Genomic DNA, 25,251 nt, shown 5'->3' with positions numbered 1-25,251 from the left:
TTCATGCATAATAAATCGATTTGGTTAATAACTGAAGATGTTTGGAATTTATTTGCCTGTGAGAGAAGTTGTGATCCGAGCAGGAAAGTTCATTCTTTCTAAAAGTGAATGTTTCAAAGGCTGTTTTACTACAAAGTGACCACAGAGTATAGAGAATATACTGAATGTGTCTATATTATAAAACTTACTCCAAAGTGAAAAATCTTAATATATTAAAGATGTGAATTTCTGGGTCACAATTATTATTAAAAACATGTTGAGAAGCACTGAAGTAAATTGAAAAGAGGAGAAAGAAATAATTTACCTGATAATGATGAAGACTGGGCAATTTTTTCATAATTTCACGGCTTTTCTCTACTATTTACTTTCTGTTTACACAGTCACACCTACGTCACAACTGAGTAAATACATAGAGAAATTTAATAAAAGTATATAATTCGGAAATGTATTGATTGTAAAAAAATATAAATGAAGGAGTATAGACAAAGTGTCAGAATTCATAATTTTTAAGATTATATATTTAAAAAATGTTAAATTTATCTAGAAAACTGGTTGCAAATGAACAAATAGGTCATGTAATATAGAAATCAAGTAAAGTATAGAAAATATTTCAACACAGAGAAATAAGGAGCAATAAATAATACATACTTAACAAATAGGTAAATTAATCCTTAAACATTTATTGCCCATTTATTTACTCTTTTTTTTTGCCAAATCGAAATGTTCTCGTTCTTCATTTATTGTTCCTTGTGTGCCATCATGAAAAATAGGAAATATTTTTCAGGGTTTTCATTTTATAAACAGGTTTAGTACAGTTACTGCAATGTTACTATAAAATGGGAAATAAGTGTATAAAAACTGTTTTTCATTTATGTCTATTATCAGTTTTTCCCCAATTTAGTCTGGTTACTCATTTATTTATTTTATTAGATTAATATTGATTGTATATTTATTAATTTCCATTATGTAACATAACAAAGAGTTGAAAAAAATACATTTTTATTCAACTGGCTCGTCTCTGATTGGTCAACATCATGTGTAGACGCCTTCAGAAGCTCAACAGCGCCATCAGGCTGCTCTGGTTGATCCTGGAACTACACCGTCTGGCTGAAGGATCCCTGTGCTTGTGTGTGTGCGTGCATGTGAGTGCGTGCGTGTGACTGCGTGTGTGTGTGTGAGTGTGTGTGAGTGTGTGTGTGTGTGCTGATGAGCAGCAGCGACCTCCTCCCGGATCACATCGTCTTTCTATCCGCTGAAGATCCGACGTCCATTTCACACGGACACACAACGAACCTCCGACATCTTGGCTCCGGGTTCTGACTCAAAGACACACAAAACTCACACAAATCCACAAAAACCCACAAAGAAGCTGAAACCTTCCGTCGTTGGTCCGGAACCCGAACATCTCCGCAGCTCGTCCCGTCTCCGGTGAGTGATACTGAACATCTGGATTGGTTCCTCCACATGTTCTCAGAGTTCAGTTACAGATGTTGTGTCTCCTCCAGGAGCAGCGATGGCTGAACATCTGTCCCAGAGCGAGCTCGACTACCCCTTCAAACTTCTGGAGTATTTCAACGGGTTCAGGGTCTCCAAGGTAAAATCTGTTCTTTAATAAGAGTCCCTCTGCAGAGATGGATCCTGGCTCCAAGAACAGTTCACTCATGGTCCTGCATCTGTCTTCTGTTCCCTCTGGTGATGGAGGCTCCTCCACTTCTTCTCTATACAGGAATGTTCAACCACTGAGTCTCACGCTCTGATGCTTGATAAGAAAATGTATTTTATTTTAAATACAGGATAAGATGTTGAATATCTCTTGTATGTTTTGAAGATCTTCTGCACAATTTAAATTAAGAACCACCAGTAGATGTCCTCAGGTGTTACTGGCCGTCAGCAGATGTTCTCAGGTGTTACTGGCCGTCAGCAGATGTTCTCAGGTGTTACTGGCCACCAGCAGATGTTCTCAGGTGTTACTGGCCACCAGTAGATGTTCTCATGTGTTACTGGCCGTCAGCAGATGTTCTCAGGTGTTACTGGCCACCAGCAGATGTTCTCAGGTGTTACTGGCCACCAGCAGATGTTATCAGGTGTTACTGGCCACCAGCAGATGTCCTCAGGTGTTACTGGCCACCAGCAGATGTTCTCAGGTGTTACTGGCCACCAGTAGATGTCCTCAGGTGTTACTGGCCACCAGTAGATGTTCTCAGGTGTTACTGGCCACCAGCAGATGTTCGTAGGTGTTACTGGCCATCAGTAGATGTCCTCAGGTGTTACTGGCCACCAGTAGATGTTCTCAGGTGTTACTGGCCATCAGTAGATGTTCTCAGGTGTTACTGGCCATCAGTAGATGTTCTCAGGTGTTACTGGCCATCAGCAGATGTTCTCAGGTGTTACTGGCCACCAGCAGATGTCCTCAGGTGTTACTGGCCACCAGCTGATGTTCTCAGGTGCTATTGGCCACCAGCAGATGTTCTCAGGTGTTACTGGCCACCAGTAGATGTTCTCGGGTGTTACTGGCCACCAGCAGATGTTCTCAGGTGTTACCGGCCACCAGCAGATGTTCTCAGGTGTTACCGGCCACCAGCAGATGTTCTCAGGTGTTACTGGCCACCAGCAGATGTTCTCAGGTGTTACCGGCCACCAGCAGATGTTAGGGACAGAACCTCAGTCGTGCACCTCAGTGTCATCAACAAGGGTTTTAAAACATGTGTAACTGACGACACAGGTCGAACTCGATGGTGAGCTGAGGCTAAAGGTTGTGATAGAAATCTGGAGATACAAGAGGCTGGAAACACCAAAGTTATCTACGTGTATTTAAAAAGGGGCTTTCTGCAGAAAGGATCAACACAGGGAAACCACAAGGCTCTCAGAGCGAAGATGCAGAACAGTCAGATCTTATATAGAAGGCTTTAGGGCTGTCTCTCTGAACCAATCCAGACAGGTTCCATAGGGGGGGGGGGGGAGAAGAGGAAACTAAACACAACAGCTGTTTCACATGTGTTCCCTAAGGTGATAAGAAGACATTCACTCCTTCCTTTGATGGGTAATTAAGTCGCAAAAGCTCTCACTGTATTCACGTCATAAACAGTTCCGACCATGAAGTAGCTCAAGTCGTAAAAGTCACTTGACAGAGCTGCGAACACTTACTATCCAAATACAAAATAGTTGGTCAACCATGCTTAGTTAATTTTCTACTACAAGGTCAATCTGGCGTCTGGCTTGTATGGCAGCACTAATGAAAGTTTCACTGAGATTCTGAGCTGATGATGGCGCCAGATTCAGAGCGTCACCAAGGTTACGACCCCCGTCCCTTCCACCAACATGGAGGAGGCCGTGGTGCATGCTGATTTGTGGTCCACTCCCTCCAGGTGATCTTCTCAGCGTGTGAGCTGGGCGTGTTCGACCTCCTGCTGGCGTCCCCGGAGCCGCTCAGCGCGGCGGCCGTGGCCCGGGAGCTGAGCGCCAGCGTGGACGGGGTGGAGCGGCTGCTGGACGCCCTGGTGGGCATCGAGATCCTGGAGGTGGAGACCAAAGAGGGGACGGGTGAGGAGGAGGAGTGAATGATCTCAGACGGTCTGAACTATGGAGGACCATACATGACTTAAGTATAAATAAATAAATGTGTAAATAAATACAGAAATAAATAAATAAATAAAAAAGGAAATACAGAAATTAATACAGAAATAAATACAGAAATAAATACGTTAATAACAAGAGAAATGTCTAAATAAATGTCTTAAATATATTTCCACATTTATTTATTTATCTATGGTATTTATGGAATGAATGTGGAAATATATGTAATTTATTAATAAATATATTTAAATATACTTAATTTCCCTTCGGGGATGAATAAAGTAATCTATCTATTTATATTTAAGACATTTATTTAGACATTTCTGTTGTTATTAACACATTTTTTTATTTCTGTATTAATTTCTGTATTTCCTTTTTTATTTATTTATTTCTGTATTTATTTATACTTAAGTCATGTATGGTCCTCCATACTGAACTACCACATTAACGTAGCATTATAAAACCGTAGAATTAGGACATGTCATCACTGGAACTAAAAGACTCTGATTTGACTCAATGACGACAGCTTCCATAACTTTGACTTCATTCTTGTCTTTGGAAAAAAGGAGCTAACGTCCACGTCGTAGCTTTTCTGGAGCTTTCAGTTTGATTCCTGTGTTTTCTCGTGATCAGCTGTTTACAGCAGCACGGATGTGGCGAGCCTCTACTTGGCCCGAGGCAGCGCCAAGTCTCTCCACGACATGATCGTCTACCAGTCCCAGACCATCTACCCTCTGTGGAACAACATGGTGGATGCTGTCAGGTCTGTGGGTTCAAAGGTCACTCAACTGAATATATGGCTATTTCCACGTAGCTCCGTTGTCTCGTGTTATTTTAGCTTTTTAGCTTTTTTAAAAATTTGTTTGTCCTTGATTACACTTTGCTTTTCAAAGGCACTGTGTAGATATTCTTTATATCCACTTCTCCCAATGTTTATGTGACTTATGTATGTATGTCGGTGAGGTGTATAAGTCTATAAATGTATAAGCTACTGGATGACCTAAATTTCCCACGGGATTAATAAAATATCCATCTATCTATCTATCTATCTATCTATCTATCTATCTATCTATCTATCTATCTATCTATCTATCTATCTATCTATCTGTCTATCTGTCTATCTGTCTATCTGTCTGTCTGTCTGTCTGTCTGTCTGTCTGTCTGTCTGTCTGTCTGTCTGTCTGTCTGTCTGTCTGTCTGTCTGTCTGTCTGTCTGTCTGTCTGTCTGTCTGTCTGTCTGTCTGTCTGTCCGTCCGTCCGTCCGTCCGTCCGTCCGTCCGTCCGTCCGTCCGTCCGTCCGTCCGTCCGTCCGTCCGTCCATCTATCTGTCTGTCTGTCTGTCTGTCTGTCTATCTCTCTAACTCTCCATCTATCTGTCTGTCTATCTCTCCGTCTATCTATCTGTCTGTCTGTCAATCTCTCTATCTCTCCGTCTATCTATCTATCTATCTATCTATCTATCTATCTATCTATCTATCTATCTATCTATCTATCTATCTATCTATCTATCTATCTATCTATCTATCTATCTATCTATCTATCTATCTATCTATCTATCTATCTATCTATCTATCTATCTATCTATCTATCTATCTATCTATCTATCTATCTGTCTGTCTGTCTGTCTATCTCTCCATCTCTCCGTCTATCTATCTATCTATCTATCTATCTATCTATCTATCTATCTATCTATCTATCTATCTATCTATCTATCTATCTATCTATCTATCTATCTATCTATCTATCTATCTATCTATCTATCTATCTATCTATCTATCTATCTATCTATCTATCTATCTATCTATCTATCTATCTATCTGTCTGTCTGTCTGTCTGTCTGTCTTTCTGTCTATCTCTCTATCTCTCCGTCTATCTATCTATCTATCTATCTATCTATCTATCTATCTATCTATCTATCTATCTATCTATCTATCTATCTATCTATCTATCTATCTATCTATCTATCTATCTATCTATCTATCTATCTATCTATCTATCTATCTATCTATCTATCTATCTATCTATCTATCTATCTATCTATCTATCTATCTATCTATCTATCTATCTATCTATCTATCTATCTATCTCTCTATCTCTCCGTCTATCTATCTATCTATCCATCTATCTATCTATTGAGCCCACAAGAGCAGAAGATCCAAGCTTTTTATGGTGTAATTATCTTTCGATTGAAACTGTGAAAAAGACGAATATTAATGTCTAAACATGTTAAAGTTAATAGCCTCAAACTCTGTTCTTAGAATTAAACCAACTCTGAATAAACAGAATAAAACTAAGAACAAACTGCATTTGAATGATTCCCTTTCATGAGTGGAGTTTTCCATCCACGCAGGGAGGGGAAGAACCAGAATGAAAAGACCTTCGGCCTCCCCTCAGCGGACATCTTCAAAGCTATTTACAGGTTTGTTGCTATGGTTACATCAATCTATAATTTCATCCCTCAGTCGTCGAGTTTTTAAGATTCTGTGTTTGATCCTAAAATCCCCCAGATCGGAGGAGGAGATGCTGAAGTTCATGGGTCTGATGAACTCCTCGTGGGTTCTGGACGGACACGACATCGTGACGGCGTTCGATCTCTCCGGCTTCCAGACCGTCGTAGATCTCGGAGGTAAGAACGTGACTGAGGAGCCGAGGCTGCATAATCCGATCTAATCTGTGTCACCGGAGCCGATAGCGACTCAAGCAGCAGGTTATTAATTTACAACATCAGGAGTCGATCCATTATTCATCTAAAAAAAGTTTTAGTGGAGCTGTAAGTGAATCTTCATCAAATGAGACTATTTAAAGACTAAGTGCACTTACTAGACAGTTAATGTGAATAATGTAACCATGTGCAAATATGCATACCAAAAATGCATATTTGCACATAATGCACTTTTGTTGTTTTATGTTTCTCTTCAGCTGTTTATATATATATTTAGATATAAATATTTTATTTTCTATTTGAAATTTTTTATATTCTATTTTACACTATTTCAATTTTATTTGTTTTTGGTTGTAATTACTTGAGCATTGCTAGAAAAGAGTCTGTGACTAAAGCATTTCATTGCCAGCGACTGCTTCATGTTATTGTTGTGCATTTGATAATAAAATTTTGAATCTTGAATTGCAGCTGATCAGTGGTTTGCATGTTATTTTATGCAAATGTCTGAATTCTGGTGTCCCTCAGGGATCCATCCTTGGTCCTTTGTTGTTTTCTACTTTCTAATTCTCTGTATTGTGTCACACTTAGTTAGGATTAAGTCTCCATTCACTTATATGTAGATGACACTCAACTTAAACTGACAATAAATGTGGAAATATGGTTTATTAGCGACCATAAATATATTAATTGGTATTTTCAGCATCTGATCGTGTGTTTGAAACATTTTGATTCAACACTTGGTAACAAAGTGACATTGTTCCGTCTCAACACTTCCCAGGATGCACCGGGGCTCTGGCTCGAGAGATGGCGGCGGCGTACCCGTCCTCGTCCGTCACCGTGTTCGACCTCCCGCAGGTCGTGGAGACGGCTCAGAAACATTTCTCCCAGGAGGACGATACCGTTGCTTTTCAGACCGGTGAGATTCATTCAGCCTCATTCACTGTATCAACAGCTGAGTTATAACTGAGAGGAGACAAAATTGTAACCCTAACCCGAGCTATAACTAAAGCGGTGTTGAAAAACATATCTCACCACAAGGTTAAATCAGCTGTAGTAGTTTTGGTAACTTCTCTCACATCATATCATCGTCCTCACTTTGCTCAGTTATCAACCAAATCTAAGCAAAGTTCGTGAAAGGCAATGCAACAAATTAAACTGTAAATGGACGTTAACGCTCTGTTTTGCAGGTGATTTCTTCGATGGAGAAGTTCCTGCTGCTGACTTGTACGTTCTGGCCAGAATCATCCACGACTGGCCGGAGGAGAAGTGTGTGACGCTGCTGAAGAAGATCTATGAGACCTGCAACCCAGGTGAGTTCACTTTCACGTTCACTTCTCCACAGGGGGTCCTCAAGAGTTCATGTGTCTTTTATTTCCATCGAGGTTCAAACAGCCATGTGCAGGATTGTGTGGCCGGAGGAATTCGCTCATATGCTTCTAGTTGTGTGTGTATGTAAATCTATGGCCTCATTATTTCATCTTTCCTGTATTCAAATAGAATCCTGGTTACATTTGTATTCAAGTTGCATTTACACTCATCTCTTGTTAGCATGATTTTTTTTGTTTTTTTAAATATTTTGTTTCAAATATGTTTATTGGGAAACCAATCACATAACAGAGAAATTAACAGTCGACAGTTATGTTTTCTTTGTTTTTTTTACAGAAGGTGAAAAAGTAATCCCTGACAAAAAAGACTAATGACAAAAAAGAATAGCAAGTAAACAAGCAATGCCCTGCATCAACAAAACAGATGAAACAAAAAGGACAGGACTTAAAGAAAAGAAAAAAGACTTGTTAGCATGATTTAATATGATTGCTGTTCATATATTTAGAACTTTTGAAATAGATGGTTGATGATGATGAAGATGAGGATGAGGATGAGGATAAAGATTATGATGGAGGATTATGAACTTTCTATTACGCTTTGTTTTTCATTTTTTCACCGATCGAAGGAAGCATCACATTGAGAAAATGCACATTTGACTCTTTTGAATAATTGTATTCTTGCTCATGTTTCCCCTCCTTGCCAGGTGGGGGCGTCCTGCTGGTGGAGGCCATGCTGTTTGAGAACCGCCGAGGCCCCATCATGGCTCAGATCTTCTCCCTCAACATGCTGGTGCAGGCGGAGGGCCGCGAGCGCCCCCCCTCCGAGTACACCCGCCTGCTGAAGGCCAGCGGCTTCCTGAACGTCCAGGTGTGTCGGACCGGGAAGTCCTACGACGCCATCCTGGCCACCAGATGAAGTCGGGGAAAGTAAAGAACATTTCAACCTAAACATTTCAAGGCCTTGAAAATGTATAAATAATTTCTCAGTGTGACGAGAAAAGTGCGTCTCGTGGATTGTGTTGGATTGTTTCAAACCAGGATTCTGCTGAGTTCAGGTTCCCTCGTAGAAGTCCGACGTAGCAGAACCTTCCAGACTAACCTCAGTTTACCTCTGTCATGTCTCTGCTGGTGTTCTCACAAAGTTCTCTTCATGTTTCCTCTGACCGTCACAGTGTGAAGAATCTGTTTACTGCTGTTTCAAACTGGTGCTTTGGTGACGTCTGTTCTCATTCTGCTGTTCTGTGTGTTTTTATTTTCTATCCCTGTGGGCGATCTTGAAATTTTAGTGACATCACACAGACGTCTCATCTTTAATCTTTCATATCATCTCGTGGCTGCTGAGACGTTTGCATATTGATGACTCAGTAGAAAACTGTGTGTGAGAGATCAGTGAGTTTATTTTCTGGTTTTTGTGCGATTTGCATGTTATCGATGATGCAAAAACTCAAACTGTAGAAACGTATAGAAACTTCTTTGTGTATAAAGCCCACCTAATAAACACACTCGACCTAGTCTCAGCTGTCAGTCATGATTTGTTTTATAGCATCAATTAACTAATAAAAAAACAAACTTATCAGAAACACTTGAGCAAACATCAGTGTGATAAGAACTAACTGTATCGACCTTATGACCCATATTGCATCCACCTTTATATACAATCTATAAACACATGGTATCATCAGCTTGTTTTCTGTCCTCTGGTCGTTCCACTAAACATCTTAACAGCATGTTTCCCTCAGATTCAATCATAGACACATGATGTTTACTGTCTGCATATGGTTAATTTTTTTATTAAAATGTTTGAACTCAAAAAGATTTGCATGTGTAAACAGCTCTGGTGTGGTGGACTCTGTTAATTCAGCAGTTTTCTGTTGTATAAAAGGTGAAGTTCCTGCTTCTTGTGTCCGGCTGAACAACATTAATATGTGTTGATATGATGTGTGTGATGTAGATGTGTGTAAACATGTGATTAACGTGATCAGAGAGTTCAGAGCAGACGCTGAATAAAGGTCAGACGGGGGGGGGGGGGGGGGTGAAGCCTTGAGAGAGTCACAGGGACGACAGGGAGCTCACAGACAATCTCTCTTCTTTGTTATTGCACATGATATTTATTTATTATGTTTAAAATCACAGGACAAAGCTCATTAATAAATCTGTAATTGAGGCAGTTGAGCAGTTCTGCAACTGTGGTCCCAGGACAGGTGAGCAAACATCTAAACCTTCTCACTGGTGTCATACAACCACCACTAACCACCTCTAACCTGCTCCTACCACCTCCTTCCTCTTCCTACCACCTCTAACCACCACTAACCACAATTTACCACCTCCTTCCACCTCCGTCTTCTTCCTTCCACCTCTAACCACCTCCTTCCTCTTCCTACCACCTCCTTCCACCTCCTTACTCCACTAACCACCTCTAACCACCTCCTACCACCTCTAACCACCACTCACCACAATGAACCACCTCCTTCCACCTCCTACCACCTCCTTCCACCACTAACCACCACTAACCTGCTCCTACCACCTCCTACCACCTCCTTCAACCTCCTTCCTCTTCCTACCACCTCTTACCACCTCCTTCCTCTTCCTACCACCTCCTTCAACCTCCTTCATCTTCCTACCACCTCCTTCCACCTCCTTACTCCACTAACCACCTCTAACCACCTCCTACCACCTCTAACCACCACTAACCACAATTTACCACCTCCTTCCACCTCCGTCCTCTTCCTACCACCTCCTTCCACCTCTAACCACCTCCGTCCTCTTCCTACCACCTCCTTCCACCTCTAACCACCTCCGTCCTCTTCCTACCACCTCCTACCACCTCATATCACCTCTAACCTCCTCCTTCCACCTCATATCACCTCTAACCACCTCTTACCACCTCCTTCCTCTTCCTACCACCTCCTTCCACCTCTTACCACCTCCTACCACCTCCTACCACCTCATATCACCTCTAACCTCCTCCTTCCACCTCATATCACCTCTAACCACCTCTTACCACCTCCTTCCTCTTCCTACCACCTCCTTCCACCTCTTACCACCTCCTTCCTCTTCCTACCACCTCCTTCCTCTTCCTTCCACCACCTCTAACCACCTCCTTCCACCTCCTACCACCTCCTTCCTCTTCCTACCACCTCTAACCACCTCTTACCACCTCCTTCCTCTTCCTACCACCTCCTACCACCTCTAACCACCTCTTACCACCTCCTTCCTCTTCCTACCACCCCCTTCCTCCACTAACCACCTCTCAACACCTCCTTCCACCTCCTACCACCTCCTTCCTCTTCCTACGACCTCCTTCCACCTCCTTCATCTAAACCTTCTCACTGGTATCATACAACCACCTCTAACCTGCTCCTACCACCTCCTACCACCTCCTACCACCTCCTTCCACCTCCTTCCTCATCCTTCCAACTCCTTCCTCCACTAACCACCTCTCAACACCTCCTTCCACCTCCTTCAACCTCCTACCACCTCCTTCCTCTTCCTTCCACCTCCTTCCTCTTCCTACCACCTCCTTCAACCTCCTTCCACCTCCTTCCTCTTCCTACCACCTCCTACCACCTCCTTCCACCTCTAACCACCTCCTACCACCTCCTACGACCTCCTTCAACCTCCTTCCACCTCCTTCCTCTTCCTACCACCTCTAACCACCTCCTTCAACCTCCTACCACCTCCTTCCACCTCTAACCACCTCCTACCACCTCCTACGACCTCCTTCAACCTCCTTCCACCTCCTTCCTCTTCCTACCACCTCCTACCACCTCCTACGACCTCCTTCAACCTCCTTCCACCTCCTTCCTCTTCCTACCACCTCTAACCACCTCCTTCAACCTCCTACCACCTCCTTCCACCTCCTTCCACCTCTAACCACCTCCTACCACCTCCTACGACCTCCTTCAACCTCCTTCCACCTCCTTCCTCTTCCTACCACCTCTAACCACCTCCTTCAACCTCCTACCACCTCCTTCCACCTCCTTCCACCTCTAACCACCTCCTACCACCTCCTACTGACATTATGTTTCTATCATCAGTCGTTTTCTGCTTGATAAAAGCACTGAGAGGGGGAGGAGCCAATCTGTGAAGAATCCTGCACAGAAAACAAGCATCTGGAAATATGATGATTTTGTCTCAGCCTCAGTAAATAATGTTTCTATTTTTATTCTTGTTTATTTTTGGATTATTATTACAATCTCCTTTGTGCTGCTATGTTGGATTTTATTTCTCTAGAGGAATCAATGAAGATAGATTTGATCTCATCTTATTTACATTGATTACATGTTTGTTGACATGTTTGTTGACATGTTTGCTGACATGTTTGTTGACGTGTGCCTCCCCGCTGATGTAACCATGGAGACGCGGGTCTCCCGGAGCGGTGGCGCCCTCCAGCGGGCCCGAGGCGCCGCTGCGGCCGGGGCAGGGCGCCCTCCCCCCGGTGTGTGTGTGTGTGTGGACCGCGGCGGGTCAAGCGGAACTCTCGGCTCAAGCTGCTTCACTTCGACCCCTGACACCTGCTCCTCCGGCCCGGCGTGCTCTGTACGTACCGCCCGCTTCTCTCGCTCTGTGTCCGGGCTCCAGCCCCGTGTGTGTGCGGCTCCTCGCGGGCCTTTAGCGTGTGTGTTCCCGACACCGTCATTTAAAATGGCGCCAAAGATTAACCAGTGGATCTGTGGCGGAGCTGCGTCTCCGTCCCGCCGGGTTAGCTCACCCCGCTCACCGCCCTCCTCCAGCCCGTCCTCCCGCGGGTCCTCCCCGGCTCCAGGTGGCTCATGTGGGTCGATGTGTGACCGTTCACCTGTGGAGGAGAGCCGGGAGGGACGAGGGGCTCCGCGGGAGTCATCACGGAGCTAGCCCCGCGGGCTAATGCTAATCACAACCGTGGTAGTTTACATTAGCTTAGCCTCCAGCTAACCAGCTAGCCGACGCTGCTAGCCACCAGCGTCAGGCTAACGTTACGTGCATTCTGTAGCAAACAACCCATGAAGTGACTTTATAAGGGTTTCAGAGAATAGTCTGTTTTCATTCTATAAACCTAGTTCATCATATTTTAAATATACTCGTAACATTTTCACATTTTCGTGGCAGGGCCCGCATGTTGCATAACCAGTGGGAGATTAGCATCTGGCTAACGTTAGCTCGCCACAATCTGCAGTTTGCTTTTAATAATAAAACCTCAAACATCGTGTTGTGTTGCAGCTTTGGATCAAAACATCTGATCCCAGCGTAAACACTCAGTTTCCCGGGTTGGTTCCTCAGCACCGGGGGTCAGCTACGGTGGCCAGCTGTTAGCTAAGAGCTAGCCGCTACACGGTTAGCATCTCTGCTACTCTGTTTGCTGGAAGAAAGGGCGTCGGGCTAACTAGCCTGCTGCTAGCCTAGCGCGCTAAGCTAGGGTTAGCATCGCCCCCTCCACCCACCCCCCACCCCATGTGCACGCTGGCTGCAGAGGACTCGGATGTTTCTACTTCCTGTTGACGTTTGTGTGCTCGTTGCATGTGGAGCTCACGTTGTTTCCTGTGTGCGTCGCATGTGAGAACTTGTTGTTGTCCTCGCTGGGGACAGTGGTGTGCGTGTGTGTGTGTGTGTGTGTGTTGTCAACAACAAGGAAACATGTGGATCAGTGTGTTGCTTTGTTTTGCTCTGAGCTGTTTTTAAAGAAGAGACTCGAACACAGACGGATTCTTGTTTGTAGCCCTGTTGGTAAAGACTGCATTTTAAGTTATTTATGTTTGTGTTTGGTTGCAACTAACTTCCTGTTTCATTGTGTGTGTTTTAAAGTTGTTGTTATTGTACTTAGCCTTAACACAAACTACTGTACGACCGGTTTAGAGTCTGACTTCTTGTCTCATTCTGAAGTGTTGACATGTTTTATCTGACTGATCTCGTCCCTCCTGTCTCTGCAGTGTCCTGAGGACGAAGCTCACAGACCAGGATGAAGAGAAGCCGACTCCCCAGCAGCAGCGACGACTCCGACAATGAAAGTAAGTAAACATATCGTTTCTGCTGACTCCTTCATACCGGGACCAAATTTAGAATTAGGTCAGAGCAACTCGCCACCATCCTGGAATTCACAAGGGAAAGTGCAGAGCAGTTAAAGGGACATTTTCTGGGGAATTTGTATTTGCAGTTTCTTTCCATCTTGAAATTTGTCTGTGAGTTTATACTTGAGGTTAAGAAAAGAAACAAAGAGACAGAGAAGGGACAGGGACAGGCAGGCGTTCTAATATCTGAACCCAGTGAAGAATTTCAAAACTGGTTTGTGGCGTTTGTGTCATTGTCCCAGATGTGTCGGTTTTTGCCACATTCAGCAAAATGTTGTGGCAAGTTCTCAATAACAGAAATGTCATAACATAACCACAATCTGTCAGATGTGCTGCTTAATTTCTGCTTATTAATCAAACATGAAAGTGGACGTGAAGGTTTTGACAAGTCAGATGAGGGAAACTGTCTGTTATGTATATATATATATGTATTCTGTTATATGTAAAACACATCAAAGATAGATTATACTTCATTCTGCACCGTCTATGTAAAGATTTGAAGTAACAATACTTCAGTGTCATTGAAGGCTCTGTGTTTTTAATTGTTAATTCACCTTCACTGATGTTCTAATAAGTCAAACTAGGAATGAAATTGAAAAACCCCCAAATGTCATTTGCACCATTTTGTTTGTCCCAGTGAGACACATGTTTGATTGATGTGGGAAAATCCCCACGAGAGTTTGTTCATCAGAGCAGAAACAGACGAAGAAGAAAGTCTGCGTCCTTCATGAACTGTGTCTTAACTTTCTCCTGCAGGTAGCTCCACCTGCTGGTCCCAGCACTCGTCCCAGCCGAGGAGGGGCACGGGACAGAAACCCTCCGAGGTACGTCCGTCTCATCGGGACGTTAAAGGACGAACATGAACAGTTACTGAGTCATCAACAGTGTTCTGCTTTCACTTTGTGTTCTGGTTATTATCTGTTTATACGTTAATTACTATCAGTAAAATTGCTTTTTATTTTGAACATTGATTTATGTATTTGGCTGGATGAGTTCTCGGGAGTGGAAACTTTTCTCTTATCTGTTGCTCAGGCCGTTACCTCCCTTTTCACCAGGGGCCAATCAAATTAAAGCAAAACAATGACTCTGCCCTAAGCAGCCTCCTGATTGGCTGGATCCGGTTCAGCTGACTGCACACAGCCTGATATCTCTGTGTAAACACTGATACACACAAGCTTTATCGAGACAAGACATTTCAAAACATCTGACTCATTATTAGTTACATGACTCACTATTGAGTTTTCTAACAATTCTTCTATTCCTCAATCGATTGATTTATGAAATGTGATCTTCGAAACAAGCTGGAGACAAAACGATTGATTGTGATTGAGTGTAAACCATCAGATTCTCATGCAGCTGCTCCTGATGTCCGACTGTTCTCAGATCAGCTCTGTAGTGACCAGTGGTTCTCACCTGCTGTGAATTACAATCATAAACTCAGTGATGTGTTGAACCCATGTGTGAACTCCTCTTGTTATCCAGGTTTTCAGGACGGACCTGATCACGGCCATGAAGGTCCACGACTCGTCCCAGCTGAGCACGGAGGAGTACTACGTCCTGGCCGACCAGTGGAGGCAGGACTGGGAGAAGGGCGTCCAGGTCCCAGTCAGTCCCCAGTCCATCCCGCAGCCCGTCGCCAGGTAGGACAACAGAACGTCTCACAGCCCGGTTCAGCTGCTTTCGTTTGTACAGTCGGTGTTAAGAAGGTCTCCACCTCTCTGTGCTGTGCAGGGCGCTGGCAGAGAAAGGGAAGGAGGTGATGTTCGTGAAGCCGAAGAAGCTGATCCGGACGTCGGGCGCCGAGGCGTTGGGCTACGTGGACATCCGCACGCTGGCGGAAGGGATGTGCCGCTACGACCTGAACGAGGAAGACGTGGCCTGGCTGCAGAACATCAACCAGGAGTTTGCAGAGATGGGTGAGTCACGGGTCAGGTGATCGAGTCTGAGGTCGGATTCTTCGTTATTTCTATGTATTTGACAAAATCACGTTTTGTTTTAAGAGGGAACAAGTGGAGAAGATACGTTGCACTGGTTTTATTTTCATGCTTTGTTCGGCCGCAGTTGGGCGTTGATTTTGAAATTTAATCTGTTCAATGTGAAGCTTGTGAAGCAGAAAAAAAAGGTTCCTCAGTTTTAATGTTTATCATCTCTAGATTCAAAAACAGACGCAGACTTACACAGTCAGAAAAAGTTATCAACACAATAGTTTGATTCCATAAGGATCACAGAAGTTCCCTCTTCTTCTCGAGCTGGAATCACTGTTTGTATCAGGAAGTCTAATGTTCTAAAGATTTGCTTCGGAGTAGAGACTCCTGATGTTATTGTTCAGATTCATTTCAAGCGGCATGTGTTGCTTTGAACTCGTCTTTGTTTCGATGCACAACATCATCTGCAGTGAACTGAAGATGTCATCAAGTGTTTTGTGGCTGTCGGGGGAAAAGGATTAACTCCAAACTCACAGCTGTAAAAGAAAAAGAGAAATTATGGTTTTGAGTTTTTAAAGCAAGTTTATTTTTGGTTGAGTTCATTAGTTTAACTCCTAAATGTCGTACTTTAAATCCACAAGTGTGTAATTTTCAGAAAAGCACTTAATATCCTTTGTACGAATAAGATTTAAATGTCAAATATTATGAAAACCAGACAGATTGTAGAACTGTGCGTCCGTCTCTGTGCAGCGATGCCTCTCCTGGACGAGATCACGATGGAGCGAGTGATCGAGGAGCTGGAGCACCGCTGCCACGAGAACATGACGCACGCCACGGAGACGGGGGAGGGGCTGGGGATCGAGTACGACGAGGACGTGGTGTGCGACGTGTGCCGCTCGCCGGACGGAGAGGACAACAACGAGATGGTGTTCTGCGACAAGTGCAACATCTGCGTCCACCAGGTCAGAGGTCAACACACACGGACTCTGAATCTCTCTCCGATGACACGCCTCCTTTCCCTCTCTGTTCGTCTTCTATCGATTTCTGTTTGCTTCCTGAAAGCTGAGACGCCGCCTGTTTGCTTTTTCTCACCAGGCGTGTTACGGCATCCAGAAAGTGCCGAAGGGAAGCTGGCTGTGCCGGATCTGCGCCCTCGGCATCCTGCCCAAATGTCAGCTGTGCCCCAAGAAGGGCGGAGCCATGAAACCGACCCGGAGTGGAACCAAGTGGGTCCACGTCAGCTGTGCCTTGTGGATTCCAGAGGTGAATCACAAAGCTTTTATGAATTCTTCAACATCACGTGTTTTCTTTAGAATCCAAAATAATGATTGTACTTTAGATGCAGTAACTTCCAGGCAACAACTCAACATGTAGATAGAAATAAACAATTCAACAGAACAGAATACCTACGTTTAGATTCCTTCTGTGAGACAAAACAATTGATTTTGCAACTTGAAGGATTTTAAACTTTAATAATCAGAGCAACGGGCTTCAAACTGTGTTGTAAAAGAGTAAACAACAACACAACAGGAAGTGAGTTGTGTGGCTCAGCAGCAGGAGCAACACACGAGTCTTAACTCTGTGTTTCATGTGCAGGTGAGCATCGGGAATCCAGAGAAGATGGAGCCCATCACCAACGTGTCCCACATCCCCAGCAACAGATGGGCTCTGATCTGCTGCCTGTGCAAAGAGAAGAGGGGAGCGTGTATACAGGTGCAGACACTGACACACACACACACACACAAACACACACACACACAAACACACACAGACACACACACACACTTAATGAGGCATGAAAAGCAAAGCGTGACCGCGTCCAGTAATTCAGACGCTGCAGTTTGAGATGATGAGTGTTCCCAGCGTGATGCTGCGTCTGTTTCCTCTGCAGCCAAACAAATGAACTCACTGATCCCTCTCTTCTTCTTCTTCTTCTTCTTCTTCTTCTTCTTCTTCTTCTTCTTCTTCTTCTTCTTCTTCTTCTTCTTCTTCTTCTTCTTCTTCTCACTGAGCCCTGGGTCTGAATCTTGTTGTTTTCATTGTAGTTTTCCTCAATGAAACGCTTCGGGGAATCTGCTTTTATATTTCTATTATATTAATCTCCTCTCTTAGATCGTCAGCCATAGTCTGGAACTTTATTAAAAATGTTTTTTCAACCAAGAGGGCTAACAAACAAGAAAACAAACCTACATTTCCCACAATGCACTTCACCCTTCCTGCCAGTATTTACTCTTAAACGACGACCTTGTGGATGATTGCAGTCTTCATGAGTCACGTCACATGATCCAGCTTCTTATGATGAAACATTTTAAGACTCTTGATTGTTTCCGATGTTTAACTCCAACTCTTTCTTCTTCTTGTTTCTTCAGTGCTCAGCAAACAACTGCCGGACGGCGTTCCACGTGACGTGCGGCCTCCACGCCGGCCTGGAGATGAACACCATCCTCACCGAGGACGACGAGGTCAAGTTCAAGTCGTTCTGCCCCAAACACTCCGGGCTGGAGGGCGTCGAGTCCAGAGAGGGAGACTCGGGGGAGGAGGAGGAGAAGGAGGGTGCCAGAGACAAGAAGGGCCGGAGGAGAGGCCGGGTGAGAGGGGGGGAAGACGCCGCCGCCTCCTCCTCCTCCTCCCTGGCGTCCTACGCTCCTCCTCCGCTGGTGGAGCGAGCGTCCGGCGAGGCCGAGGCGCTCAGCAGCCGGCAGCTGGAGAACAGAGTCAACCTCCGCAAGCTGAAGCTGCAGGAGATGGAGGAGGAGTTCTACCAGTTTGTGGGGGTGGAGGAGGTGGCCGGCCACCTGAAGCTGCAGCCGGAGGTGGTGGACTTCCTCTACCAGTACTGGAAGCTGAAGCGCAAAGCCAACTTCAACCTCCCGCTCCTCACGCCCAAGAAGGACGAGGAGGAGAGCCTGGCGCGCCGCGAGCAGGAGGTGCTGCTGCGGCGCCTGCAGCTGTTCACGCACCTGCGCCAGGACCTGGAGCGGGTAGGTCTCCACCGCACGGGTCACCGCCTGTGAACCGGGAAGCTGCTTCACTGACTTGTGTGTTGAAGTGTTTTCTTTTAAACTGAGTGTATTGATTTGTGTTTTCGTCGGGCTCTTCAGGTTCGTAACTTGACCTACATGGTGACTCGGAGGGAGAAGATGAAGCGCTCGCTGTGGAGAGTCCAGGAGCAGATCTTCCAGCAGCAGGTGAAGCTGCTGGACCACGAGCTGCTCACAGGTCGGTCAACGAGAACCACAACTCACAACAACAACAACAACAACAACAACACACTTTCTGTTCAATGTGGACATGCAGATATTTGTCTTTACACAAATTGTACGAGTCCACTCAAGTGTTTTTATCCTCTTTTCAAAGACTAATGGAGAATTTAGATTCACAATTTTAAGTTTGATGTTTTCACTCTACAAACTGCATCAGAGTTTTTCAATTGTTGTAATTAAGAACGTATAAACGTGTATTAATATTAATAAAACTCACATTATGGTAAATATAGGCAGGATGAAAACGAGAACCACAACTCTCGATCAGACACTTTCAGTTCAATGTGGACATGCAGATATTTGTCTTTACACAAATTGTACGAGTCCACTCAAGTGTTTTAATTCCTCTTTTCAAAGACTAATGGAGAATTTAGATTCGAAATTTTAAGTTTGATGTTTTCACTCTACAAACTGCATCAGAGTTTTTTAATTGTTGTAATTAAGAACGTATAAACGTGTATTAATATTAATAAAACTCACATAATGGTAAATATAGGCAGGATGAAAACGAGAACCACAACTGAAGACAAGACGATTTCTATTCAATGGGACATGCAGATATTTGTCTTTATTTAGTTTGATGTTTTCACTCTACAAACTGGATCAGTTTTTTAATTGTTGTAATTAAGAGCGTATAATCTCGTAGTGTATTAATATTAATAAAACTCACATAATGGTAAATATATGCAGGATGAAAACGAAAACCACAACTGAAGACAAGATACTTTCAGTTCAATGTGGACATGCAGATATTTGTCTTTACACAAATTGTACGAGTCCACTCAAGTGTTTTTATCCTCTTTTCAAAGACTAATGGAGAATTTAGATTCAAAATGTTAAGTTTGATGTTTTCACTCTACAAACTGGATCAGAGGTTTTTAATTGTTGTAATTAGGAGCGTGTAATCTCGTAGTGTATTAATATAAATAAAACTCACATAATGGTAAATATAGGCAGGATGAAAACGAGAACCACAACTGAAGACAAGACGATTTCTATTCAATGTGGACATGCAGATATTTGTCTTTATTTAGTTTGATGTTTTCACTCTACAAACTGGATCAGAGTTTTTTAATTGTTGTAATTAAGAACGTATAAACGTGTATTAATATTAATAAAACTCACATAATGGTAAATATAGGCAGGATGAAAACGAGAACCACAACTGAAGACAAGACGATTTCTGTTCAATGTGGACATGCAGATATTTGTCTTTATTAAGTTTGATGTTTTCACTCTACAAACTGGATCAGAGTTTTTTAATTGTTGTAATTAGGAGCGTATAATCTCGTAGTTTATTAATATAAATAAAACTCACATAATGGTAAATATAGGCAGGATGAAAACGAGAACCACAACTCACGATCAGACACTTTCTGTTCAATGTGGACATGCAGATATTTGTCTTTACACAAATTGTTCAATTCCACTCAAGTGTTTTAATCCTCTTTTCAAAGACTAATGGAGAATTTAGATTCAACATTTTAAGTTTGATGTTTTCACTCTTAAACCGGATCAGAGTTTTTTAATTGTTGTAATTAGGAGCGTGTAATCTCGTAGTGTATTAATATAAATAAAACTCACCTGATTGTAAATATATGCAGGATGAAAAGAGAAACTTCACAAACTGGACTTTGATTTGAAAGAGAGAGAAAGTAGTTCAACACTACAGCTTCATACTGTCACCTGATGATTCCACTGAAGGTTGTGTGTGACGTGTGTGTTGCAGGAGACCCGTCGGCGAAGGAGCTGGAGGAGATCTTCTCTCTCGGCTCCAAGTCTCGCTCCTCCTGGAGCTCGGGACTCAAAACCAAACCAGGCTCTGTGAAGCAGGAGAGAAGGAGAAGCAGCGACAGGAGGAGCTTCTCTGACTCGCCTCACGTTCACAAGAAGGAGAATCTGAGCAAACAGCCGGAGACCAAGGACGGGAAAAGCTCCAGAATCAAAGAGGCGCCAGAGGCTTCGGGCGACGCCCACATCCAGAACTCTGAGAGCAGTCCGGAGTTTCTCTTCCCAAAGCTTCAGGAGGCCGTCGCCGTCAAGCTGCACCGACCTGAGAGCAGGAAGGGGCCGAGGAGAGAAGCTCCGGGGCCCGAGGCCGAGGCGCCAACCCGAGGGAAACGAGACCACGACCACGAGCAGCAGGAGGAGAAGAGGAGGAGGAGGAGGAGCGAGGCGGCAGAGAACCTCTCCACTCAGGTCAAGAGCAAGTTCGGCTCCAAACATCTGGAGAAAACCGTTTCCATCCGGCTGGTGGACATCAGGAGCTCCGACACCGACGACTACTTCCTGGACGAAGGGTTGAGCAGGAGAAGCCCCGCCTCCTTGGACGTGACGACCAACCCTAAGTTCAACAGAGCCGGCGTCGGCCCGGACGCCAAAACCAACGGGTGGCTGAGGAGAACCAAGGGGGGGGGCTCCCACTCGTCCCACGGAGTCGTCGGCCACATCCGGGGCTGGGGCAAGTTCAGGATCCCTAAGAGGAGCGAGAGGCCTCCGACGATGAAGGAGGAGGAGGAGGAAGAGGAGGAGGAGGAGCAAGGCAAGCCGCTGCTGAGGCCGCTGACCAACACGCCGGAGCCGGCGCCGTACGCCAGAACGCGGCTCCGCACGGGGGCGGAGCAAGACGGCTACGCCTCCGACTCCAAACCCAGCGATGGAGAGGAGGAGCCCTGTTTGAAACGCTGCCACTCCCACCAGCTGAGAGGAGACTCCGCCCTCAGCCGCCGCTACGGCTCTGACATCATCCGGCGCGGCGTGCTGGCGTCCTGATGGAGGCGGAGACACTCTGGCGTCCTGATGGAGGAGGAGCCACTCTGGCGTCCTGATGGAGGAGGAGCCACTCTGGCGTCCTGATGGAGGAGGAGCCACTCTGAGAATAAGCTGCACTGTGTTAGTGGAGAGAGAACCACGGTCGCCCTTTGTACCTTTTATTTTTCTCGATGAATCCTAAAAATGCCTAGATTAAAAACAGAGCTGATATTTATTTTTTATTTGTAACATATGTAAAACTGGGAAAATATTTTACTTTCTACTTTATTTTGAGCTAGTTCTTTGACGATTCTTTTCCCCCTCGAAGTAGAAAGATGTCAAGTTGCCACTGAAACGCTCGCTCAGACTTTTACAAGCAGAACCATCGACTGGGAAGAAGTTGTGTTTGTCGCTTGGGACCATAAGCTTGCAATGTTTTTTGTTTTTTGGCAAAGTATTAAACTCGGCCACGAGTCCGTTGCACTTGATCGATTGAAGCTGAAACAGATTGAAGCTGAAACAGATTGAAGCTGAAACAGATCATCCTCATCCCGACACCGGACAGTGTAGGTTCCTTTTTATTGAGCTTCACCAACAAGGAGTCAAACTTCTCTTTTATCCGTATATTTAAACTCCAGCCGCCATCGTTTGAACCCAGACGCCACAGAGGAGGAAGGAGGAAGGAATCCAGGCGGACGTTTGACTCGTCTTCAGCACTTAAGTGTAATTGAACTGCGATCGTATCGTACCCATCACGTGCCTAACTTTTATTTTGAAGCGTTTGCACTACGAGAGGACGGCACAGGCGTGAGGACGGTAGAGTTATTTTTACACTGAAAAATTGAATAAGCGTTTTGTACCCTCGGCCACTGCTGTACTACTACTGTTATGCAAAATGAAACTTGTCTTGTCTTTTGTCCTAAAGAGGAATAAACACTCTGCAAGACTTCAGGCTGTGTCCAATTCTGCTTTTACTCAGTCAAACTGTCCACATTTGAATGTGTTGTTTTTGAGCTGAACTGATTGTTATATATATATATGTATTTCAATCAAAAACAATGAAACATTAGGTTGTTCCTGCTGTTTGATTATAGTTATATTATATATAAAAAAAAGGAGTTTCAGTCTACAAGTGTTTTCTATATGCAGTATATGACCTTTGACCTCTGGAATCTAATCAGTTCATGTTTGAGTCCAAATGACAACTGATTAAAATGTGAAGAAATTCCTGTAAATCAGATTTGAGATAAGTTTAAAAAGCCACCGTGACCTTCGACCTGCAACTTCTAATCTGAGTCCAAGAGAAGGTTTTGTGCCAAATTTGATAGAATTAAATTTATATGAATAGAAACCAAATCCCAATATGCATCATGTTAAAGCATGTTTCATTAATAAACTACAGAGAAACTAACACTTCCTATAATGACCAAACTAGAATTCTAGGTTTTTGAGGCAAAAAAAAGGAAGTTTGAAGTCACAGTGACCTTGAAAACTTTTTAAGTTCATCTTTGAATCAAATTTATAATTTTAATAAAGACCTGAAAACATAACGTCTCCAAACAGACATCAAAATGATTCAGACGATTGTTTTTGAAAACATAGTATTTAAGAAGATAGTAAAAAAAGTAAGAACCATTTTACCTCAACTACAAATGAATTAAATGTTAATTATAATTAATAGATTTTCAAAGTAGTTGCCATTTTATTTTTTTTCAGCACTCATCAGTTCAAAGTTCAAATGTACTTCAGAGATAAGTTTAGTGCAAATTAGTTAAAGCAACTAGTTGAACAACATTTTCTTTAAGGCTTCAATGTGAATTTCAAATCCTTTCAATTAATGTAATAAAGGTGATAAAAGTATTTTCAGATGTCACAAGTTAAAAGATAAAGTCCAGTGGATTCAGAGTAGACATTCCATCACTTTTTATTGCACGAATCAACAGACGAGTGAGATCCTGCACAGAAGTGTTTTTCAGCATCAAGAAAAAACAAAAACAAAAGAAAAACATACGTCAGAGAACTTGTATGATATTTACAATAGATGCATCACTATAACCACTTATACATTATGTACATATTAGTCTCTGGTTTACTATGACAGTAGTTACAGAATGAAACCCCTACGCACACGTTACACTTCAGCTCTACAGGGAATTACAGTGCTTACAAAAAACAACTGGCTGGGCTACATCCACTCAACACACATTAGGGTTAGCACGACGATCGGAACGGAGGAAGTCGCAGAACACGTCCCGCTCACGTGAGGCCGGGAGAAACCAAAACACTCGAGATAAAAACCCAAAAGGTGCAGTTAAAACAAAACCAAAAAACCTGCTGTCGTGTGAGTTCAAGTCAAATCCTGCTTCCTGGAGATGTGAAGATCGTGGAAGGAAAAAAAAAAAGCAACAGCGAGTTAAAAACTAAGATGATTCAAGATTCCAACGTTTTTTAAAACCAAAGTCAAATATGAAATTAAAGATACAAGAAACGTGTTTAGCCTCAATGTTAGACAATATCTTATAACCGACGAAAAGACAAACAAGTGAAACTGTTCATGATTTGGTTTTTGACACAGGAGAAGGACAGTGAGGAATTCTGGGTAACGACGCGGCGTCTCCACATTATTAAACGTGCGTGAAACTCTGTGAAAATCCTCTGGAGTTTGAACTTATTGATTTCCAAATAAACACACAGATTAGAAGATACAAGTGTACGGTTCACTACTGAAACCAGGAATTAGCCTGAGCCACGAGTCACTGTAAACATGGAAGTGGAAAGTGAAGGAGATGAGTTATTTCTGAGTGAAGGAATTAGCCAGTGTGTCGTTAGCTTGTGTTCGAGTTTCAAACAACAAGATGCAGTTTAGAGACTAAAAACCTCCTGAGGATTAAAAATAACGAAAGGCCGAGGTCCTGAGGCTGTTTCCAGACATCGACTGGTCCCAGTATGAGGAGGAAGAGGAGGAGGAGCCTCACACGGAGAAGACGAAGTGGTCAACGTGGAAAAACGAGATTCCAGAGATTCTTGATGTGCTGTCAACAAAACTATGTGATTTCCACTGCAGGCTCCACCCCCTGCTCCTGTTGTTGTGGACACGTCAAAGACCAAGATCCAGAGAAAGTCTGGACCCAGTTGTCTGGACGTTCTCCAGAGGTCACGTCTGAAAACAGCTTCTCAAAACCTTGGCTCCAGATGAACGACTCAGTGATTAAATGTCTCAGTACCGTGGTTTGTCAGATCAGTGGAAAGCACCGTGATGTTAGCACCAAACGCTCAACGTAGGAAACGGGTTCAAGAGCTTCCCTGTGGTTCCTTGATTTTTTCTGATTTAGTCGTTGAGCAGAAAACGTCAGAAACCTTTAAAACCTCAGAGTCGTGTTTCTAACACTTCCTCTGATCCCTCGTTCTCCGGACATGCAGGTAGATAACAGGTTTATCGTTCAGCGTCCTGATACAAAACAAAACCCAAAAATAATCAAATCTAAAAAGCTGAAACTGAGCTAAAACAAAAAAAATAACAGGTTGTAAAAAATGTCTAGGGTTAAATGTAACCTATGGCTACGGTATTAAAGTAAAGAGGTCATGTGAGGCCGATCCATAGTGTCCTGCTGTTTGATATTACATCTGGAATATATATACTATATATAAAAATAAAAGCGCTCCATTTGGCAAACCTGTCTGATGTCTCACAATATTCCAGCAATTATA

At 43.6% G+C, this 25,251-nt stretch overlaps 2 protein-coding genes across 3 annotated transcripts; both read left to right on the top strand.

Annotated features, from left to right (window-relative positions):
• The first annotated feature begins 1,199 nt into the window (after window positions 1–1,199).
• Window positions 1,200–9,455, top strand: asmt2 (acetylserotonin O-methyltransferase 2). Its single transcript, XM_061082789.1, has 9 exons — window positions 1,200–1,428; window positions 1,506–1,594; window positions 3,366–3,540; window positions 4,207–4,336; window positions 5,924–5,992; window positions 6,081–6,199; window positions 7,014–7,151; window positions 7,423–7,545; window positions 8,265–9,455. Exons 2-9 carry the CDS (start codon window positions 1,514–1,516, stop codon window positions 8,474–8,476), a joined length of 1,047 nt encoding a protein of 348 aa, XP_060938772.1. The 5' UTR covers window positions 1,200–1,428; window positions 1,506–1,513; the 3' UTR covers window positions 8,477–9,455.
• Window positions 9,456–12,010: 2,555 nt separating this feature from the next.
• jade1 (jade family PHD finger 1) lies at window positions 12,011–22,494 on the top strand. Of its 2 annotated transcripts, none has more exons than XM_061082928.1 (11): window positions 12,011–12,099; window positions 13,467–13,544; window positions 14,361–14,428; window positions 15,087–15,244; window positions 15,336–15,520; window positions 16,280–16,491; window positions 16,625–16,792; window positions 17,126–17,242; window positions 17,899–18,510; window positions 18,631–18,748; window positions 20,522–22,494. In XM_061082928.1, exons 2-11 carry the CDS (start codon window positions 13,496–13,498, stop codon window positions 21,562–21,564), a joined length of 2,730 nt encoding a protein of 909 aa, XP_060938911.1. In that variant the 5' UTR covers window positions 12,011–12,099; window positions 13,467–13,495; the 3' UTR covers window positions 21,565–22,494. The 2 variants fall into 2 exon arrangements, with proteins under 2 accessions (XP_060938911.1, XP_060938912.1); XM_061082929.1 differs by lacking the exon at window positions 12,011–12,099 and adding an exon at window positions 13,140–13,263.
• The last annotated feature ends 2,757 nt before the right edge of the window (window positions 22,495–25,251 follow it).

The sequence above is a fragment of the Limanda limanda genome, chromosome 12, assembly GCF_963576545.1.
Source record: "Limanda limanda chromosome 12, fLimLim1.1, whole genome shotgun sequence".
In the NCBI taxonomy this organism is placed as follows: domain Eukaryota; kingdom Metazoa; phylum Chordata; class Actinopteri; order Pleuronectiformes; family Pleuronectidae; genus Limanda; species Limanda limanda.
This window is presented reverse-complemented; position numbering and strand designations above follow the sequence as displayed.

What these genes read in the sequence shown, in the direction of transcription:
- asmt2 (XM_061082789.1), top strand. Translation starts at nt 1,514, where the DNA reads ATGGCTGAACATCTGTCCCAGAGCGAGCTCGACTACCCCTTCAAACTT. An exon ending in ATCTTCAAAGCTATTTACAG is followed by an intron (nt 5,993 to 6,080) that starts GTTTGTTGCTAT and finishes AAAATCCCCCAG; the next exon opens with ATCGGAGGAGGAGATGCTGA. An exon ending in TACCGTTGCTTTTCAGACCG is followed by an intron (nt 7,152 to 7,422) that starts GTGAGATTCATT and finishes TCTGTTTTGCAG; the next exon opens with GTGATTTCTTCGATGGAGAA.
- jade1 (XM_061082928.1), top strand. Translation starts at nt 13,496, where the DNA reads ATGAAGAGAAGCCGACTCCCCAGCAGCAGCGACGACTCCGACAATGAA. An exon ending in GTGCCTTGTGGATTCCAGAG is followed by an intron (nt 16,793 to 17,125) that starts GTGAATCACAAA and finishes TTTCATGTGCAG; the next exon opens with GTGAGCATCGGGAATCCAGA. An exon ending in TGCGCCAGGACCTGGAGCGG is followed by an intron (nt 18,511 to 18,630) that starts GTAGGTCTCCAC and finishes CGGGCTCTTCAG; the next exon opens with GTTCGTAACTTGACCTACAT.